Source organism: Ochotona princeps, chromosome 6 (genome assembly GCF_030435755.1).
Source record: "Ochotona princeps isolate mOchPri1 chromosome 6, mOchPri1.hap1, whole genome shotgun sequence".
Taxonomy (NCBI): domain Eukaryota; kingdom Metazoa; phylum Chordata; class Mammalia; order Lagomorpha; family Ochotonidae; genus Ochotona; species Ochotona princeps.
Genome location: NC_080837.1, coordinates 72,599,099 through 72,620,165, shown reverse-complemented (window position 1 = coordinate 72,620,165; position 21,067 = coordinate 72,599,099). Strand labels below are relative to the sequence as shown.

The following is a 21,067-nucleotide window of genomic DNA, read 5'->3' as shown; positions in this document are numbered from 1 at the left end:
CGCATGCTGGGGTGTGGAAGCGATTTCCATTTCGGAGGACACTTGAGGGTTCTGGACACCTGGCCCTCGGCCGGGGAGGAGAAGATATTAAAGCTGTTCCCAAGGATTTCAACACTGAAGGAAATGTTTCATTTACTGAGAGAAATCTTTTCAATGAATATTATTATTTTTTTAAAGATGGAGGGGATGCCACTTGCTTTTGGGATGCGCACATCCTAGACTGGTGTGTCCAGGGCTGAGGCCTGCCTCTGCTTCCAACCCAGCTCCCTGCCAGTGTGCACCCTGGGAGGCAGCAGAGAATGGCTGAGACATTTGGCTTCCTGCCACCCACATGGGGGATCTAGCCAGAGGCACCAGCTCGCTCCTGGCCTGGGTCTGGGCTTGGGCCAGCCCCAGATGCTGTGGGCATTTGGGGAATGAGCCAGGAAATGGAAGATCTCTTTCTCTGTTTCTCACACTCTACCTTTGAAGTAAATAAACAAATTGTGGGGAAAAAACTGTGCATTTTCTATGCACAAATGTATATACATCAAATATATTTGATAATATATACTGTATGATGAATTTACCAAGAAAGACTGTATTCTATTGCCATGTATTGCATTCCATGTATGATATGTTTATTCCTGTATATCAGAATTATAACAATTCTTAACATTTAAGCTTATGAAAAGGTTAAGCCTGAGCTGTGGCTTATTTCTAATTATCTGTTATTCCACTTTATTTTAACTCCATTGTCCTCCTCTCCGGAAATTCTGTAGTAAAAGACTCCGAACAACTTGACTGCTCTGTGAACTTAGGTCACTGGGAAGGGGGAAGGACTCAATTATTTGCCTTTGTGGCCTTGACCTTTACCTCAAAACTGTTTCAACTTGATCATCTCAACCTTTCTACTGTCACCACAATATGCATTTTTAATAGTATTAAAAACAACTGTCCCCCATAATACCTTGGGTTTGCAGAAGGGAGAAAGCCAATTCCATTTAGGGATCAATAGTTTCTGATTTCCCATTTACAGCTCTGGAACCTCCCCTTATTGTTCCTTCCATCACCATCACTTCCTTCTCCCCGGGACAACCTGGGCTAACCTCTCCAAGTACAAGTTCCTCCAAATACATGGCACAAAGTTGGAGTGCAATCAGAATTTCTTTCCTGATAAAAACCATTTTCCCAGGTATGTTGATATTACTTTACTTTTCCCCTATGCAGGTAGAAAGCACAGGGTACTCTTCCTAGGGTTTCAAGAAGGAAAATATGACACGTGCTGATCCAAACCAAACAGACCTCGCAAGGTCCTGACAATGACGTCTTCATTGGATATGACCGCTCTGAAGGCGTTCGCTGCTTGTCTGCTCTCGATCACTGCGCCAAGGCCTTGGCCTTCAGATGCTCCAGAAGCCCCCGGGAGCATCGCCGACTCGCTTCTGATTACAAACAGATTGGTTTTGCATCCACAACAAAATCTAAGAATCGATGAAATCCCGCCCATCTCCTACTCGGTTACTGTTCTCTTTGCTTGACCACAGGACTCGGAGACCGTTAGAATCCCAAACAACATCCTAAGTTGGGGGGGCATTTATAAAATACAGCAGGAGTGAAAACAGAGCAAAGGATTTGCTGTGGCAAGATTTATTTTCTTCCCCCAACCTTTGGTATTAAAATTTTCTTCTATTAGGCATTAACATTTCGAATTCTGAAGGATGCTGATAGGAACTGTGATTAAGGACTCCCAATGTTTTAACTTTTAAAATATAAATTTAAAAAGCTACTCTACATAGTCTAGCCTTCAAGGATATTAGCAGGGGATCAAGAAAGAACCTTAGCACTCAAAAATGGGCTTTAAATACCACAAAGGTTAAACTTCAGTTATATTATCAGAAAATACTAAGAATATGGGCAGAAAAATTTTTTTCACAATTTCTTCTTCTGTTTTTAATTATTTATTTATTTTAAGATTTATTTTATTTTTATTGGAAAGTCATATATAGAGAGAGAAGAGACAGAGAAGAAGATCTCCTGTCTGTTGATTCACTCCCCAAGTGGCCACAGTGGCCAGAGCTGGGCCCATCTGAAGCTAAGAGCCAGGAGCCTCCTCTGGGTCTCTCACATGGGTGCAAGGTTCCAAGAGTTTGGGCTGTCCTTGACTGCCCTTCCAGGCCACAGGCAGGGAGCAGGATGGGAAGCAGGGATGCTGGGATTAGAACCAGCGCCCATTTGGGATCCCTGACACGTTTAAAGAAGGTGAGAACTTTAGCTGCTAGGCTACCACGCCAAGCCCAATTTCAATGAAGGTTCTCGCGATAGTTCAGTAGAAATCGTTTCACTATTTTGGCTCCATCTGACAACAAAACACAACTTTTTTTTTTTTTTTTTTTTTTTAACAAAACAGGATCCATGCACAATCTCATCAGAGGGAATGTACCGGCAAGCGGGTGGAGCACACCAGGGGCTGGTCAGGACAGCCCAAGCCCAGCGCCCTGCCTCTGCTCGCCACCCCTCACCAGGGAAGCGGGGCGCCGGAGCACGTGGGGAGGCAGACAGTTTTGCTGGCTCCCACTGGCTTCTCGGGCCCACAGCCCGGCAAAAGTTAGCATCGTGGGGTTCCTGTCCTCGTGCCAACCCACAGGGCTCCAGGGGCTGACTGAGAAGGATGCTGGCCAAATCGTGTGTGAGAAGCCACCTCTTCCACTTTGTCTGCCATGTTGGGAGGTGAGACTAAAAGAAGCCCCTTGCAGGAGACTTTGCAGTGCTGGTGCCAAGGCGTGGCGAGGGACAGGCCCAGCCAGCAGCTGGCTTCCCCCTCGCACCAGGCAGGATTCCTCCCAGGGGCCGGCCTGGCGGCGGAGCCGGGCACGCCTCAACCTCAGCCAGGGCACTCTTTCCGTTGATTTTTTTTTTTTTTTCAAATTTAAGTAATGATGATCTTATCTCCTTGGGGCCCTGTATTGCTTTGCCAAACAGAGAGTAATCCAGGCACTGGTTGCACGCACACACACACACCACAGCCTACCTATCAGTGGAAAACAACACAAACAGTGTATTTAGGTGAACATGGAGCTCCATGGTACAGAAACAAAGTTGAAGAACAGACATTCTGGAAAAGGAGTCCTCATTTGCTGCCATTCCCAAGGCCAACAGGAAATTAGGAAACAAGTGAGGTCCCTCCAGCCTCGCGCATGTGAATATGCAGACACCCAGATGAATATCCGCACGTTCTGATGCAGACGCCCACCAACCCACGTGACAGCCTCCCCTACAGGCACCCCAGCTCTTTTCCGAACCAAGAAAGATGATGCGCTTTTCAGGAAAGTTCGCATTTTATTGCAGTTTTTTGTTTTTTTAAGAAAAATGAAAATCAGTACTCTCACACCATTTCTGGCAAATGGACAAACTTAGACAATTTATCAACACTTCCTTAAATTTTTACACCACACTGCACTCCAACAGGTTTTTGTTTTAAGGTAAACCCGGTTTTCGGCTCTTCCCTGTGGAGAAGTGACTTTCAAGTCAGTGAAAGTTCTTGGCCCATGATTAAAAGTCTTTGCCAATTAGTCCTCAACAACTTCAATTCATTTTCTTCTGGTTCAAGATGAGTAGAAGCCTAATAAGGCTGTGATAAAAGGGCAAAAGGCACCCGAGAGCCAAAAGCGGATTAATGAGCTCCTCCATTTATTTGTCTTTCTAACAGCTGAACTGTTACAACTATTGACACTCTTCAAAAGGTTCCGCTCTGAACCCTGTCCAGGCACTGCAGGCTCCAATGGACATCTTCAAATCCAGAGAATGGGGCGGGGGTAAGAGCTTCCCCTGTGTGATGCCAAAACCAACAAAGCCCCACGGATCAGGTAATGAAACTTCAGCTTTTCCCCCTTTGAGATTTATTTACTGGCAGCTGACAAGGGGCAAATTCAGCTCGAATTGTGCAGTCAAGGCCCTGTCAAGCTTTGCGAGGCACCCTTGTCTTGAAGCACCTTCATGACTGGCATTTCGCTCAAAAGCCCTCGGCACTGGTCCTTAACAGCTTATGACATCACAAAGGACACTCCAGACAGATGCCTACATGGCATCCTGCAGCATTTTAAAAGAGAATTAGTGGTTTTAATTATGGTCGTGGTATGAAAGGGAACCAGGCAAGCTCCACGGGAGACCTTTGATCAGGCCCTTTTGCTAGTACAATGCCACGGAACTGTGACTATTCCTGGTAAGGGGCCTTTTCTTGCTGAATGACTCACCAGTGATCTTTGAATGCAGACAAGCTCCTTGCCCTCCCTCTTCATTAGGGAGCATTTCTATACAGGGGCCTATATAGTGCTTGGAGTCTAGGAGCTAGACAATTGGGTGGAAAAGAATCCCCACCGATTCTGGCCTCTACTTAGGAAGTGCTGAAGGACTCCGAGTGACTTTATTCATTAAAACAGGTTGCTATTAATTAACTGTCATAATAAAATAAAGAACTATTATTTGCATGTCTTACTATGTTCTCTTTAGTCATATGTATAAAAGATGCTTGTAACAGAAATGAAGTTATTGAACCACGTCCCTCTTCCCCCCAGCCCCTTGCCCCGTCCCGGCCTCCCTTCCCAGTTGTCTTGCATTTTGCTAGCAGGAGCTTACTAATTATTAGGCCTACATCTATGGGTCCAAATTCAAGTGAAACATAAATATAAAAAATGAATCAAGCACATACAAAAATCCTTTTGACTTGCCAATCGGTTTCTACAAGTAAACTTGGCAAAGAGCAAATTAGCTTTTCTTTTCAGTGATTTCAGAGAACTGGGTAAGATAATAAAACCCAAACTTGTTTTTCAAAACATCATTCACTTGGTATTTAGCTTCAGGTGTGAGATTATGTGACAACCACAATTATTTTTTAAAAAAAGTAACTTGAAGCATAACAACATTCATTCTCTTAAAAAAAATAAACAAACACCATTTCACTTTCAGAAATCAGAAAATGTCTTTGGTCTTGCATTTTGGTCTTGCATTAATATCTTAAAAAAAATTCCTCTTTTAAAACTGTCACCCATGAGCAAGGCTCTTAAAGGAGTCATAAGGTGACACTGCAGGTGCATGGAGAGGACACGTTCTTTTTCTTGTAGAATCTCTTCAAGCACAGTCACTTGGTGAAAGATTGTGGAAGTGGGAAGATTTTTCCAGAAGCTTCTCACTGTAATGCTCACTGGGTAATGTGGGATAAAAAGAAACTTTGCATAAATAGTACATCTCAGCCATGAAATACTTTTTAAACAGTACGGCCCGTGCCAAGTTACTTCCATCTGGGAGGCAACATGGCTATTGTGTGTGTGTGTGTGTGTGTGTGTGTTTTAACACACTTTCTTTGCGTGGAGGGTAAACTTCTGGACTCCAGAGCTTTGGGTGTTGGCTGACCAGCAGGTTCTTCACATTTTGCTGTCTCGCACGGGTTTCCTGTCTCTCAGATTCTGCAGTTCTTTTCGTAAGTGCTTGACTGCGGCTAAGATGTCGGCTCGCTGAGGGTCCTCCCGCGCTTTCCGGGCATACAGGTGGAAGTGTTTGATGGTTTCAGACAACAGGACTTCGGGGTCCGCGTCTCGCGCCCCCAGCCGCAGCATGCGCTCACAGGCGATGGCGTAGTTCTTGTCCCAGTTCACGGGGTGCTTCTTTTGTGAAGAGACAATCTCCTTATAAAGCTGCAAAGCACACAGTGCCGGTGTTTCACTGTCAGCCTCTGACTTTACTGTTTTTACTCTTTTTAAGAAAAAAAGAGAGTATAGAGGAACAAATAACACAAGGGGAAAAAAACACGAAGCAGCTATAGTAAAAATCTAATCGTTGCTAGGCCATGCGGAAAACGCGAGACAGTGGCAGGAGGTTGAGTTTGCTCCTGGGGCTTTCGGCTGGTGCAGGGGGTTCTGAAGGCACACTGTGTCGGGACAAAATGCTACTCCTCCAGGAAGATGTTCTGGGTCTAATTCATGGGTCTAATTCACGTTCTGGTCTAATTCATGGAAAACTATTTGCTCAACAGGCAGAAAGGTTGAAACTCTAAATTTAGCTGTTGGACGGGGGGCAAAAATAGCCTTCTTTGGAAGGCCGAGTGGAAAAAGAACTTGAAGAAATTTACATGTGGGCCCGTGTTATTTACCTAAATTTCCCTGTGTGTTAAAAACAACGCCAATGACAATAGCGACAACAGAACAATTCAAACAAATCCTCCGGAGGCTGGGGGCAATGGGACTCAGATACATGCTTGGAGAGTTAAACTCTTCCTGGTATTGTGAAATGGTGCCTACAGTAGGCATTGGGTATTTGTTCCTCAACCTCCAGGGACAGCAGGGCCCCGGAGCAGAGTGGGGGGCTGCTCTGGGAGCTGCCGCTGTGCAGTCAGAGCTAGTGACGTCATGTTGTGACCCAGCACCCAGTCCTGTTTCTTCAGCTCCTACTGCGGAGCAGACAAACGCCAGAACTAGAGCGGCATGCCAATGACCAGCTCCCCAACCCCGGGGAGGTCACTTCCACGTTTCAGAACCCTCAGGCTTCCAAGGCCTTCTCGTTCAATCCCTTCCTTTTACAAACCAGGACACAGAGTGACACAGAGACGCCAACGCCCACTGCCAGCCCTCTACCCTCACATTCTGTTGGGAAAGCACACCTTTCCCAGTCTCTGCTGTTTTGCTGTTTTTCTCTATCAGCTGCGTGGTCCTGTGTGCCATGACTTCCACATGCACTCATACTTCCTCCTCTCCCCGTATGTGTTCCTGGGATCTCACTCACAAAGCTATTCTTACAAAGCCAGTGCTGCAGGTGGACCTGTGTGGACTCCCCTCATAAATGCTGTCCCGACTCTGAAGTTAGATGTTAAGGAGATGGGGATGGTCTGTGTTCCCTGAAAAAACACAACTTGCTGACCCAGTGGACTGCCTAGGGCTCTAACAGCTGACCACGGAGGAGGCCGCTTGACAGAAGATGAACTACTAGGACATCCTGCTGCTTTTCTGTAGAGTTACAGGGTGTTAGGAGAGATGGACAGGATCCGACAGGAACAGGATGTGAGAGGTGAGTCCAAAGTTTACAGTGCACATTTCTAAGAAAGAAGTCAGGCCTTGGAATGACTGAGTTGAGTCAGAGCTTACAACAAATGGCAGAGGGGACTCAGAACCGGCACCTCCTGGCTGGCACACAAAATTGTCACATGCTGCCTACTGGGACGGCATCCTCGGCCATCCCTGAGTGGGGTGGCCTGGTTGGCTTCTGCCCTGGGCCCTCGGTTTTCTCTTTCTGGATTCCCCAGGCTCCTGCTGCCCTGCCTACCATCTGTCTGGTCATTTCCTTATCCTTCCAGTGGAGCCCCTACTGGCATCCCCTCTGGAAGCTTTCCCACTCTCCCTGTGGCCCCCAGCTTGGTCCAGCTCTCTGTTCCCATAACACTTCTTCAGGCTCTTCGGGACACTTCCAAGATGGGCCGAGGACTTGACCTTCAGCCTCCCTCTCTAGCCTGATCTCTTTTTGAGAGCAGTGATGAGGCTTGCTGGCCTCCAGTGCCGTATCTGGAATAGACTGGGTGACGAGGAATGCTGTGTGAGTGAGTAAACAAACCATGGACCTACAGACTCCTGAACGGGCAGCTGTTCCTTCTGAGCCCCCTACAAAGGCCATGGCTGTGCAGATCTGTGCAGATGCCCCAGGGCTCCGGCCAGGACACAGCCAACAGCCAGACCATCTCTGCAGCTGGGTGAGGACCCAGTGCTGCTAACGGCAGCAAAGCAGACGGGCCACACATGCGCTCCTGCCGGCCTCTCATCTGTGCAAGAGCCACGTCCGATGCGCCTGTCTCCTGCGGTTCTGCTCAGCTCCTAAGGCTCGCTGGGACCCTCTGTACTCACCGACTCTGCCCCAGCTCAGGCTCTGCCACTTCCTGTGTGACCAGGCTCATGGCTTCTGCACAGCAGGTGAGCGGTTGGTGCCGCCACTGCTGCCGCTGCAGGAACCCCTGGAAGACTCAGTGCCCGAGGGCACGAAGACACCATCATGCAGGCCTGGTGCCCTCACCATGCCTGGTCACCTTCTGGAGGTTTTCAGGGACAATGGCCTTCCTTTTCTATCCTTTTCCAACATCCAGAGGCTACCCGTATTTCTCGGCTTCTGGCCCCTTTTCCCTCTGGAGGGCCAGCCATGTGGCATCTTCTGGAAGCTTCTCTGCCTGCTCTCTGCTGCTGCCTCCCTCTTATGCGGACCTCTGTGATTACGCTGCATCCCATCTGGATAACCCAGCATCTCTGCCACCCCAAGACCCTGACTTAACCTTGTGAGCAAAGCCCCCTGTCTAGGAAAGGCAGCGTGTTCCTGGGTTCTGGGGGTTTGGACAGAGACACCTTTGGGACTTTCTCCTGTCCACCACAGTCTTGCACTCAGACACTGTGCTACGACTCAGTGCTCACCACTCAGGCTGCTGTACAATATGCCAGGGAAGCCAGAAACAGAGGAGAGCTCTAATACAGCCAGCACACTCTCTCCAGGGCCCTCCCCAAACCTCGCTCCACACGTCCGAGTCCACATACGCTATAGGCATGGGTGTAGAGTCGCGCCTTCACGGTTGCAGGGACATTAGCAGTCTCTGCCAGGTCGAAGATGAAGAAGGGCGTTTTCATCCTGGGGGTGCAGATGGACATGGTCACACTCGGGCTCAGTCTCCCCGCCTCTCCCATGCACCTGCACTGCTCGGAGGCCTTCACTGTGCTATTTGGAAATCTCTGATCTACGCCGCTGAACTCTGGACCCACAGCAGGTACACCTGCAGCCTTTTCCCAGTGTGCTCCAGGAGGACAGGGCGCATTCCTCAGCAGTTTGCAGGGCCGAGCTCACCTGCTTCCCTGCACCCAGCCCACTAGGTGAATGCTGTTGCCAGAGCAGCCGGGAAAAGAGAGAGATTTGTGGGACTTCTAGGCACAGCCATGAAAGCACCCACCACAGTGGCTCGCTTCATGTGCAACCTGTTCTTGGGAGGCGGCCAGCCTCTCGGATGACAGGAGCCCGTCCCAGTTGTACTTGGCACCAGTTCAATCAATACCCGCCCCAATAGTGAGCTGCTTCGCCTCTGGCATGACTTCCTCCCAGCGTTCAGGAATGTACAGACCCAGGGAGCCAAGGTAATTCCAAAAGTCCATGGAAAGGCAGAGGTGCAGTGCATTCTGGCATATAAGATTATGAAATCTATGAATATGCAGGAGGGGGCAGGGTCTAAGAAGAGTCAACAGAAATCACACTCATTTTGACAGAACTATCCCTGGGTTTCAAAATTTTCTATGCCAAGAAAAGTGTCATTTTATTCCATTTTCCATGCACTTTTGGGATTACTCTCATACATATCTAGTAAGTTCTTTAAAGCAAGTGTTTGGCCCCATGACTAGACCTGTAACAAAATACTCAATTTTTTATGTTGGAAATGCTACTGCACAATACTATCTTTGTAATCTTTAGTTTGCAGTTGCATTTTTTGACACTTTCTTAAAAATCTCTTCACACAGGCTTTTTGTATCACATCCTAATTCTCACTGCACAAGTGCAGAGTAGACATCTATTTTCAAAGCTCATTCTGGCTTTTTTTTTTAAACTTGACATTATTAAAATTTAGTCTCAGATTTGTGAGCGCTGGCAGTTCCAATGATTCTAAAATTATGGCTGGAAACCTTGGGCCCGGAGCAATGGCCTAGTGGCTAGTGTCCTTGCCTTGAACGCACCGGGATCCCATATGGGCACTGGTTCTAATCCCGGCAGCTCCATGTCCCATCCCGCTCCCTGCTTGTGACCTGAGAAAGCAGTTGAGGACGGCCCAAAGCTTTGGGACGCTACACCCATATGGGAGACCTGGAAGAAGTTGCTGGCTCCTGGCTCCAGATTGGCAAGGCACCGGCCATTGCGCTCACTTGGGGAGTGAATCATCGGATGGCGGATCTTCCTCTCTGTCTCTCCTCCTCTCTGTATATCTGACTTTGTGGCCTCTCTGCCAACAAGAGGGAAGCATGGATCCGGCCACAGGAAGGCTCAACTTCCCTTTTGCAGAAGCCGCACCTGACAAAGTTGAGTGGCGAGCATCAGATGGCCTTGAACCCTGCAGCCCAGTCCTGAGCCAAGGCACCTCACACTCCTACCCTGTTTTTTGTTTTTATAAAGCAGAGATAATTTAACCTCTTCACTTTTTTTTTGACATGGGAACAAGATGATTGTGTGTATTCATGAGGATGAGGGTACAGAACAATCACACTGACGACCACTCTTCCCTGCGCCCTCTAGGAGCCGCACCACAGCCTCGCTCTGCCACATGAACAGCAAACTGCAAACAGACAAGCAGGGACTCACCTGGCTTGCCACATCTCTTCGTTGGCCACAGACTCCCAGGAGGATGGAGAAAACCTGCAGTTACAAGAAAACAGGCACACTTCCCATCAGCTGTGCTTGGGCACTACGGACAGGCAAATAACTGGCTTTGTGATCTGACAAAGTCCACAAAGCAGGCCGGTCTTGAAATGCTAACAGCCACCAACTAATGTGTTTCTTTTCCTTCCAAAGCTTCCAGGGTCAGGACTTTGGGTTTAAGTGTACATGCATCCCTTGGTCTGCATATTGAGCACCAAATGCCTCGAGGGAGCAAGGACAGAGTCAAGGGGCAGAGCTGGAGGCATGTGGGGTTGCTGAGGGATGGCATAGCGGGGAGGGTCGGACGGAGGGGGCACAGCTCCGGGTCAAAGAGCTGCAGGCAGGGAGGACAGTGTGGGTCTGCTCCAATACTGGCCAAACCGCCGGCTCACGCTTCCTCCTCTTCCGTGTCTGCTGGCACAGAATGGAGATAATGACGCATGTAGTATTTGCCAGCTCTGAGGGAAATGTTACTTGCTTCTTTGCCTTTTTAAAAAACTTATTTATTTTTATTAGAAAAGCACATTTACAGAGAGGAGATACAGAAGAATCATCCAACAGCTGCTTCATTCCTTAAATGGCCACAACAGCTAGAGCTGAGCTGTTCTGAAGCCAGGAGCCAGGAGCTTCTGGGTCTCCTGCATAGGTGCAGGGTCCCAGGGCTTTGGGCCGTCCTCCACTGCTTTCCTAGACCATAAAGAGGGAGGATTGGAAGGGGAGCAGTCAGGACATGAACTGGCACCTGTATGGGATCTTGGCGTCTGCAGGCAGAGGATTAGCCAGTTAAGCCATCATGCCAGGCTCAAAATACTGCTTTTTAAGTGCTTCTTCTGAGGGCTGAGGGTCAGACTGCTGTCTTTAGACCTGACAGCCCATCTTTGTCTGCCACACAGCATCGTGGACTCAAAAACCCATAAGGCCTTTTACTATGCAAACTCACCTGCCTAAGCAGTAAGTCAAAGAATCCTTAATTGATTCATAGTTTAAAATAGGCAATGGAGTGAAGAGTGTGTAATGTCTTTAGCTGGTGATTCATTTTCTGTATAGAAGGGAGTGAATTCTTTGAAGAAATGCTTAAAGGAAGACTAGTAATGCCCCAAACATAACCAGTTGATGTCAAGCAACTTTGGAAAAAAGTCACCGGGGCAAGTCGTACAGCACAGCAAGCTGAGCTGCTGCCTGCAATGCCGACTTCCTGTATGAGTGCTAATTCAAGTCTTGGCTCTGCCTGCCAAGACACCTGACAAGGTAGAAGACAGCCTGGTACTCGGGCCCCTGCCACCCACGCAGTAGACCCAGATGTAGTGCCAGGGTCCTGGCTTTGGCCTGGCCCAGTTCTGTCTGTTCTGGCCAACTGGGGAGTGGGCCAGAAGATGGAAAATTTCTCCCATTCTATCATTTGCTTTTCAATGAAATAAATATTTTTTTTAAAAAGCTGCTAAAATCTCATTCTCCCTTGCAGTGAAGTTATCTGTCAATCCTGAAGAAAAGAGGACAAGTTGATGTTCAAGGAATAGGGTGGTTTTTCAAGGTCAAGTGCAGGTGATGAATCTTGTCCATCTGCTTGTTAGGTCATGAGATACAGGTCAGTGAACAAGAGAGCATTAAAGGGCCAGAAATTGGGAGATGACCCCCATCAACCGAGCACTGTGGTACCCACCTAGCCACAGCCCCCGCTCCATGCCCCACTCTCACCCTCTGCTTTGTAAACAGGACAAGAAAGACATGCCCAATTTCTGCACCTGCTTTATGGACAATAAAGAATGTTAATTAAAAAAAAAACCCTAAAATTAAAAGAAATCTCCAAAACGAGTGCCTTCTTTAGGCAACCAACAGTCACTGTGACTGCTTCAAAGCACAACGGGGGCTGGCACTTTGGTGGAGCAAGTTAAACTGTCACTGGTATCCTACATTGAGTCCCTACTGCTTCACTTCCCACCCAGCTCCCACTAAGGTACCTAGAAAAGCAGCAGAGGATGGCCTGTGTATCTGAGCCCCTGTACCCATGTGAGTGACCCGGATAAAGTTCCTGGCTTCCCGGTCATCATGGCCATTTGGGAAGTGAACCAAAGGAAGACCTCTCGCCCTCTCTCTCTGTGTGTCTCCCTGCCCTTCTCTCTCTAACTTTTTTTTCACATTAATACAAAACAAAACAAAACAAAAACCTGACAACTTCTGTTCATACCGCCCGTATTCTTCCGTCCAGTTGTAGAGATTCTGTGTAAGCTTAATCCATTCCTCGGGGTTGAACACCCACTTGGAGGAAACTAATTTGTCACAGGATCCCCAGGGCCACAGGGAATAGCTCTTCTTCCATGTGGGGTCACCTTCATGAATTCCTATGCAAACGAATGTTTCTTTTCTATTGAAAACAGGAAAACACAGGACGTATTTTTTAACTCAAATCTTGGTAACCAATAAGCCATTTCCAAATATTTTGGTTTACTGAAATGTTTCCATAATAGACTATATGAAACGTATCTTACAGTAAAAAGGTTTTTCAAGGGGCTGAAGGGAAGCAAACACACTTAAAAAAAAAAAACTACCCATTCCCATGTTATAAGAAATCACTTAGTGACAAGAACTGTTATTAAAAATTGCTGTGGTCTAGCTGCATATATGGAAAAGTTTATGGAAAATGTAATTAAAACAAGTTTATCTTGGTGCAGAAATTTTGAAGTTCACTCACATAAGAGGTCTAATGTGTGCTCTGAACAAACCTCAGGGCATTCAGACACATTCTGCAACAAAATACTGATCTTTTAAATTCCATTTTTTCCGCAAAGCTTCTCGAAGCCTTCTTGTAGTTTATGAATAAAACTGATTAGATTGGAATAGTTCTTAGGACCTTCAAGTTGTGCAAAAATCAGTAATGGAGATGGTTTAAGCAAGCTTAGTTCATAAAAAATGGTGCAGGGTATTGTGGCCCAGCAGGGTCAGACCTCTTGGGACGCTAGTATTTCTGCAACTGGCTGCCAGTCTGAGTTCTGGCTGCTCTACTTCTTATCCAGGTTCCTGTTCATGAATGCATCCTGGCATGCAGCAGATGGCGGCTGCAGGCTTGGGACCCTGTCACACCACCTGGGAGACTTGGCAGGAGTTTCAAGACTTCTGGCTTTGGTCTGGCCCAGTCATCCAGGGAGAGGACCAGCAGACAGATGGGAGATTTGGCCCTCTGCCTTTTAAGGGAATAAAAGGCAAAAACATTTTAAAAATGAGAGAAAAAGAAAAATGAATAGTAGTTCTATCCCAATACGTGCTTTATGCTTTGACTGTGAGTGTGAGGGTAGGAGGTAGCAAGTTAGGAGAGACTATTTCAAAGTAAAACACTTTTTGAACTTTGAAACAACATGTTTCTAGCTTAGATTTTAGATTTGTTCCCACCTTTCATATCATGATTTTGGAAAAATTACTTAACTACCTGCATCTATTCTCAGCTGTGAAATGACTCTGATAACCACCTTTCAGATCTAAAGAAAAATAACAGGACTTTGGCTTACACTACGTTTTCAACAACAACAACAAAAACATGTGAACTGCTTGTTTATTTATTTTTATTGGAAAGGAAGATTCACAGAGAAGGGGAGAAGGAAAGAAAGATCTTCTATCTGCTGGTTTACTTCCCAAATGGTCACAATAGCCAGAGCTGAACCAATCCGAAGCTGGGAGCTTCTTCCAAGTCTCCACGCAGGTACAGGGTCCCAAGGCTTTGGGCCATCCTCAACTGCTTTCCCAGGCCCCAGGCAGGAAGCTGGATGGGAAGTGGAGCAGTCGGGACACGAACTGGTGTCCATATGGGATCCTGACGTTTGAAGGGGGTAGTTTAGCTAATAGAGCCATTGTGCAGGGTCCCTGTGGGATGCCTGTGCTTGAAGGTAGGAGAATATCTAGTTTAACCATGGCACCAAATTTGTCAATTTAAAAAATATATTTGTCAATTTTGAATGATAGGACCATATTTTTTTTAAATTGTGAGAAACTATTTCTGGGGCCAGTACTGTGATACAGTAGGTTAAGATGCCACTGTGGGATGCTGGTATCCTGTAAGAATCCTGGTTGGAGTCCTGGCTGCTTGCTTCTCATCCAGCTCCTGGTAACATGCAGGAAAAGCAGCAGAAGGTGGCCCATGTGGCTGGGGACCCTGCACCCACGTGGGGGACCAAGACGCTAGATGGGGTGCCCACTCTTGACTTCACCTTGGGCCTGTCTAGGCCATTGCGACCATTTGGGGAAGGAACCACAAAATGGGGACATCATTCTCTCTTAGCTCTGCCTTTCAAATAAATAATAACTACAACCTTTCTTTTAAAAATCCCTTGTTGTGCAATGGACACATACTACTTTTTAAGTAAAAAAAATATATTTTCAAAACTGACACCAAAAATTCTGAGATGTTTGATGGCCAACACTATTTTATAGGCCATGGTACTCATCACTCTGCTGTATTACAACAGCAAAAGCCTAGGAACAACTTAAAAAATGAATAGAATATTTATTCGGTTATTATGCATTCCATGAGAATACTGTAACAGCCACAAAACAATAGTAATGAAGATACTGTTTACATGGTAAATTCTCATGATGTGCTATTAATGGGGAAAAAATGGACCAAAAAGCAAGATATTCTCCCAGCTACCTAAAATATGGCATGTGTGTAAATATCTAACTGTGTATGTGAATAACAATAATAGTTCATGTAACAAATTAATGGACTCCAAGAAAGTGTGCTGAGATGTTAGTGGCAGTCACCCCTGAAAGACAGATGACACTCATGGTCTTTGTCCTTTTCTGTGTCGTCTGAGAACGTTCCCTAAGGAACACACTAATTTTCCCTGAAGCTGTTCTTGGAGCATGGCAGACATCTGACTTCAGAAACACAAGTTATATAAATGTTGTCAGGCCATATGAATGGATTCCTTCTCCATGCACCCAGAACACCTAGTGTACATGCCGATCACACACTCAGCAGACAGATGCATGGAGTCTTTACAGACCACTAGTACCAGACTGACCCCATCTCACTGTGCTCAGCTCTGCTCACAGCTGTGCATGTCTACACTGGACTGGGGTCTACCCAAATTTGGAGTTGAGTCTCACTCATTTTCACATCACTGAGGCCTAATAAAAACTGTAACATGGCATCTGCTATGCTCTCTACGGGTTCAAGTAAATAAAGGTCATAGAAACACCAATGTGTGAATTTTAAGGTTCTTAATCTTCTACTCCAGAACAGTGTAAGCCAATGTTATTCTTACAGGACCTGTATATTGTATGTCACCTGCCATGTCATTCCGTGAGCCACTGTGAACACAGCTCAGACACCACAAACACTGTGTTGGTAAGTCCTTTGCAAGAGACTGACAAAGATCTTGCGGAGTCCTCTTGGCAAGAATAAAGAAATCATGAAGTGAAACTTTCTTTTGCAATCTGTAGACCATCCCAAGCATTTCATGAACAGAGAAATAGTTAGCATCACACCACTGAGGGCATTTACTCTTGACCTTAACTTGGAATACTCTCAGTATCTCAAGTACAGAATTCACAATTCTCATATTTTATCCCAGCTGGCATAAACTGTGGGTGTTTTTCTTATTTATAAAAATGTCTTATCCTTTCTAAAAAAATTCTAATGCTATTTTTATAGAGTGATTATTCCTGACAACATTTGCTTTCCACTTAAAAGGAGGCCATGGTGCTGACGGGGCGGGGGGAACTATAATTGCTTGTGGTCCACCTGCAATGATTTCAAGTAGGCAGGCACATCTCCAATTTCTCTGAATTGTACTAAGATCTTATTTGCTGTTCTTGCTAATCTGTTTTTATTTTTCCTTTACCCGGAACAATAACATTTATTTCTGCCTGGCCTCATTTATGCACAGATATTCAATTTAATTACAAAGATAATCTCAGCGGTGACAGGGAAATAGGTATAGAAAATTGGTCTTTTCGATGAGGCACAGCTGCTACAGAAACAATTTTAGAAAGGCTTAAGAGTTTAGAAAAGCTATTATATGAAAATAATGCTTACTGTTTATTTATTTCAAGAAAATGATGAAGATTAAATGTGACCATTCCGCTGGGTAATACTCCTTCCACAGGACTCCACCGGCTCCCAGGAAAGCGGACACCTGGCAAGTGCTTGGCCATCTTGGGTAAATACCACTCGTAGGTCATCATCTGCCAGAGACCACACAGGGAGTCATGCTTTGTAACTGAGCTCTTAAAAAGAAGGACCAAGAGTATCAAGCACAACGGCACACAACGGGAGGGCTCCAAGTTGTCAATCTCCTCGTAACATGCAAATACGACTCATGTGTGTGGCCTTGGCTGCCCTTTTAATGATCTCAACTTCAGATTTATTTTTTAAAGATATGTTTATTGGAAAGTCAATTTACAGCAAAAAGGAGAGACAAAAAGATCTTCCATCTACTACTGGTTCACTCCCCAAGTAAACACAACAGCTAGAGCTGAGCTGATCAGAAGCCAGGAGCTTATGCAGGGTCTCCCACGTGGGTGCAGGATCCCAAGGCTGATCCTCTTCCACTGCTTTCTAGACCATAAGCAAGGAGCTGGATGAGAAGCAGAGCAGCTGGGACACGAACCGTTACCCACCCGGGATCCTGGTGCATGCAAGGCAAGGATTTAGTCACTGAGCCATCACACTAGGCCTAACTTTGGATGTTCTTAAGAGATCTCTCTCACTGGTCACACTGTTAACTGGCTTTACATCACCCCACAAATCTGAGTTCCCAGAAAGATGGCCTTCCATTCCCTCATCTGCACGAATACACTGAACTGCTTATGTTAAAATCCTAAAATCTCCCACTTCCAGACTACTCATTGTGTGAGATAAAAATTCCATAGTATGGGGATGGTGCTGTGATGTAGCGAGTTAAGCCTCCACTCACAGTACCAGCATCCCAAATGGGTGTCACTTAACAGTCTAGGCTGCTCCACTTCTGATCTCTCTCCTTTCCAATGTGTCTGGGAAAGCAGTGGAAGATGGCTCAAGTTCTTGGGCCCTTGCACCCACACCTGGGATGTAGAGGAAGTCTCTGGCTCCTGGCTTCAGCTCAGCTCTGCTCTGGCCGTTGTGGCCATTTGAGAAGTCAATCGGTGGATGGAAGATCTCTCTCTTGGTCTCTTTTTCTCTCTGCAAAGTTGCTTTGCAAATAACAAATTTTTAAAAATTCATAGTCTAAGCTGTTCTTAGCATTTTGTTTTTTATGTTGAGAAGCATGCTAACACATATTAATAACTTACATTCTATGTACAAGCAAACAGAAGCTCGGATTGGGAAACTCTTAAGGCTCATGTTACACATCCAGGAAGTGACAGAATGAGGACTTGCATCTAGGTCTAATTCACTTTGAAATTCATGCTTCTTAGCTATAGTCCTGCCATTCTAAATAGTATTTAAAATCACAGGGTGTCACCATGTTATCAACACATAACCTGGTGCTTTCAGAAGCTAGACTCTGCACATGATATAAATGCAAACTGCTCACAAAAAAATACGTGCCAACTGCCCTATCGAGCATTTTTTGTAAATGTTTGGTTTCCTCTGAAAATTCAGCTTAATCTTTCATTCAATGCAATTTATTAATAAGCATTGTGCCTAATAATTTGCTCAACTGAACTAATCATATTACTCTCCAGATTAAGAATTTTCCTTTTCCTGATGACTGCTCTAAAAACTTTTGCTTTTTACGTAAGATTGGAATAATAAATCCTTTGGTTTAAATCTGGTTCTTCAGTTCCAGAAAGTTATTTTAATAGTTACTGAAAATTTCATAAGTCTCATCCTAACATACTGTCACAAGACTAACCAAGCTAATACAAAAAACTCTCTTGTGTAATTGTGATTTTTTTTCTTGAGTGAAATGTTTGTTTATTTACGGTATCATTTATATTCAACTCATTTTTTTTAAATCCTGGGCCACTGGGCAGTGTTAATTTGAATGGATGAGTTTGCCTAAATGAAAAAAATACGTATCTACAATGTAGTAAGCATGTGCATGGGCTGTTACATAAACAAGAAACCTACACTGTTACTTGCATTTAGCATGAAACACGTTAATTCTTAAAACATTCAATTTAAATGAAAAAGAAACAATCCACATGATTTATACTACTGAAAAAAAAGATACATTGTACCTCATCGGGATTACAAAAATAGGATCCATTCACTGCTTTTTTTTTTTTTAAATCCATGTTTTAAAATGATTATTCCAGCTTGTTTTTGATCCACTTACTTCCTGATCCACTAAGGTCAGATCTGGCCTGAGCCCCTCGCAGTAATGCATGTAGCGAAGAGAATTTCCTGGCAAGTCCCCTCTCAGTAAGATGATCGCATCACGAGGCATGGAGGCCAGAAGGTTCTTGGCAAACTTATCGATCACATAGTTGGTCCTCTGGTCACAAATGCTAAAGAGGATCAAATAAATTAGAACAGCAACTTGCTGCTATGCTTTTAATTAAGACTAGAATTATTTTCCACAGCATTCCTTTCCCATCACACAATCTACCTTCAGTGTTTCAAAGCATTCTAATCTATATTCCTCTAAGAGGAAGCGCATATGTTTGAAAAGAACTCTATTATCTGATTTAAAAAAAAAGCAGGAGGGGTTGACTGTGCAATAGTCAGTGGGCTGCCTCATTTCTGAAATCTATCATCATTTCCACACACTACCCACCCCCCAACCTAAACAATCTAATTCCATTTTTCATAGCGTTTTTGATTGCATTTGTGATTTAAGGTAACTGCATGTTCGTTGCAGTCACTCCAAAGGAACTTTCAGGAACACGAGGGGGAGCCTGCCAGCATCTGACCCCCTTTGCAGGACACCGTGCAGAGGGTGGCACTGCCCTGGCTCTCGGTTTGTGGGCACTGCAGACTTCAAGCATGCCCCCCTGCCTTCTAGGCTGGGCGATGGCGCGGGAAGGCAGGGACAGGCTTTGCAGCCAGCTTACTTATCTGCAAGATGTTATCTGCTATTGACAAGAACAACAGTACAGTTCTTTTCAAGAGTGAGGGGACTTTCTTACTTCAAAAGAAAAAGTGGCATGGATTCTGAGAGCTTCCTGGACTAAACAGGAAAAAGACTACGAGGCAAGTAAGGGTCTCCAGCCTCGGAGACAAGCAGCGCCTCTCCTGTTGGCTCTCAGGCCCACTGCCGGAGACGGAGCTGGGAGAGCGCCTCCAGTCGAGCTGCTGGGTTAGCATCACAGAAGAAACAGACCCCAAAACAGAGTACCACCCTGCCTCTGTCAGCCACAACACAGGCAGATGTCGCCTGGGATTCCCTACAAGCCTGGGTGTTAACTCACACCATGCCACCCAGGAAAGCTGCGGCCTATTCTCTTCCCCTGGGACAAAGGAAAACGACACAGCAAGATACAAACATCCCATCTGTGCAAGCCTCCTTGGTGTTGAATCAGGACTGTCCCAACAAAGCAAATCGAAGAGTAGCATTGAAAAAAAAAAAAAGTGGGGGAGGGGGAGAAGAAATATGCAGGAGACTTGGAGCTTGGTGACTGAGTTGTGACACTCAGTCCCTTTCTTTGAGAATTCCTGGTGACACGGCCTTCTGACATGGGCTCCTGCCCCGCATTATGAAGGACACGGTACAGCACGTTAAGATTAGTTGAAGGAAGAAAATGTTATCTTCTAGAATGCCAGTCAAATCACAGGGTAACCACACTCCAAATGACTCAAACTTCCACTAGGGGAACAAGCTGACATGGAAAACTCACACGTCTTCTGTGTTAGACTGGGATTTTCCACCGTATAGCTATTAGGCAGAGTTTGAAAAACACACAGATGACTAATAACTGTGAGAGTTAAGACAGTTAGAGCTTAATTTAAAAATAATTGGTATTGACTCCAGCTGGGTAAGTGGGACAAGGGGCAGGCATTCCTCAAGGGGTGAGGTCCCTGAAGCATCCAGTGTGATATGTCAGGCACACACAAAGCCCCAGTCCCTTTGGCCTCCACCTGAGTGGTACTCTGGATCCTGGAAGTTTCCATATACTACAGATTCGCCAAGGTTTCTCAAGGGTTCCTAACAAGGAAACACACAGGTTATGTGCCCCGCCCAAATCCCTGCTTGCCACCACCGGTGACTACGCATCAGTCACTCAGAACTGTGGGTCTGGAGGTTCAACACACGCAAAGCGCAGGCCTTCTGCCTTCACTCAAGCTGCTGCCCCCCAAGTCTTGCAAACCAGCGGAAACTAAAGATGAGAAAGTCCTGTGTTCTAAACATCCAAGTGTCTCTAGCTCGTGTGCTAACTCCCTTGTTATGAATAACTATGCATTACCTGTAATTGCAGTATATTTGGTAAGCCACGAAAAGGATGGCGGAAAGCCACTCCAGACGCTGAGGCCCGCTGCCACTGAGCCAGCGGCCGCTCTCCGATGCAAGCGCAGCCAATCCGACACCGGCGAGGACGGCCACCACGGCATTGCTCTGCATCCAGAACCGCTCCACCTGCGGGAGAGTCACGTCAGCGCCACGTCCTGGTGACTGCACGCGCACACCCCGCGCTGCTCCGGCTGCCTTAAGTCCTGCTGTGGGATGGCCCTGCGGTGTTCCCCTCGCAAACGCTCCTGCTTCCCGAGAGGGCATGCGCACACTCACTTCACACTCAGCTGCCACCGTCAACTCCGGCC

General features: G+C 46.0%; 1 protein-coding gene across 2 annotated transcripts in view; it reads right to left on the bottom strand.

Moving 5' to 3' along the window:
• Window positions 1-5,300: 5,300 nt before the first annotated feature.
• Window positions 5,301-21,067, bottom strand: part of TMEM260 (transmembrane protein 260) — a 59,511-nt gene continuing 43,744 nt past the window's right edge. For both annotated transcript variants that reach the window (XM_058666488.1, XM_058666489.1), the window contains 7 exons: window positions 20,716-20,885; window positions 18,648-18,819; window positions 16,421-16,569; window positions 12,578-12,754; window positions 10,336-10,389; window positions 8,538-8,628; window positions 5,301-5,669 (listed from right to left, as the gene is read on the bottom strand). In XM_058666488.1, the coding sequence (XP_058522471.1) occupies window positions 5,400-5,669; window positions 8,538-8,628; window positions 10,336-10,389; window positions 12,578-12,754; window positions 16,421-16,569; window positions 18,648-18,819; window positions 20,716-20,885 (1,083 nt within the window). In that variant the 3' untranslated portion in view covers window positions 5,301-5,399. The remainder of the gene's footprint in view (window positions 5,670-8,537; window positions 8,629-10,335; window positions 10,390-12,577; window positions 12,755-16,420; window positions 16,570-18,647; window positions 18,820-20,715; window positions 20,886-21,067) is intronic.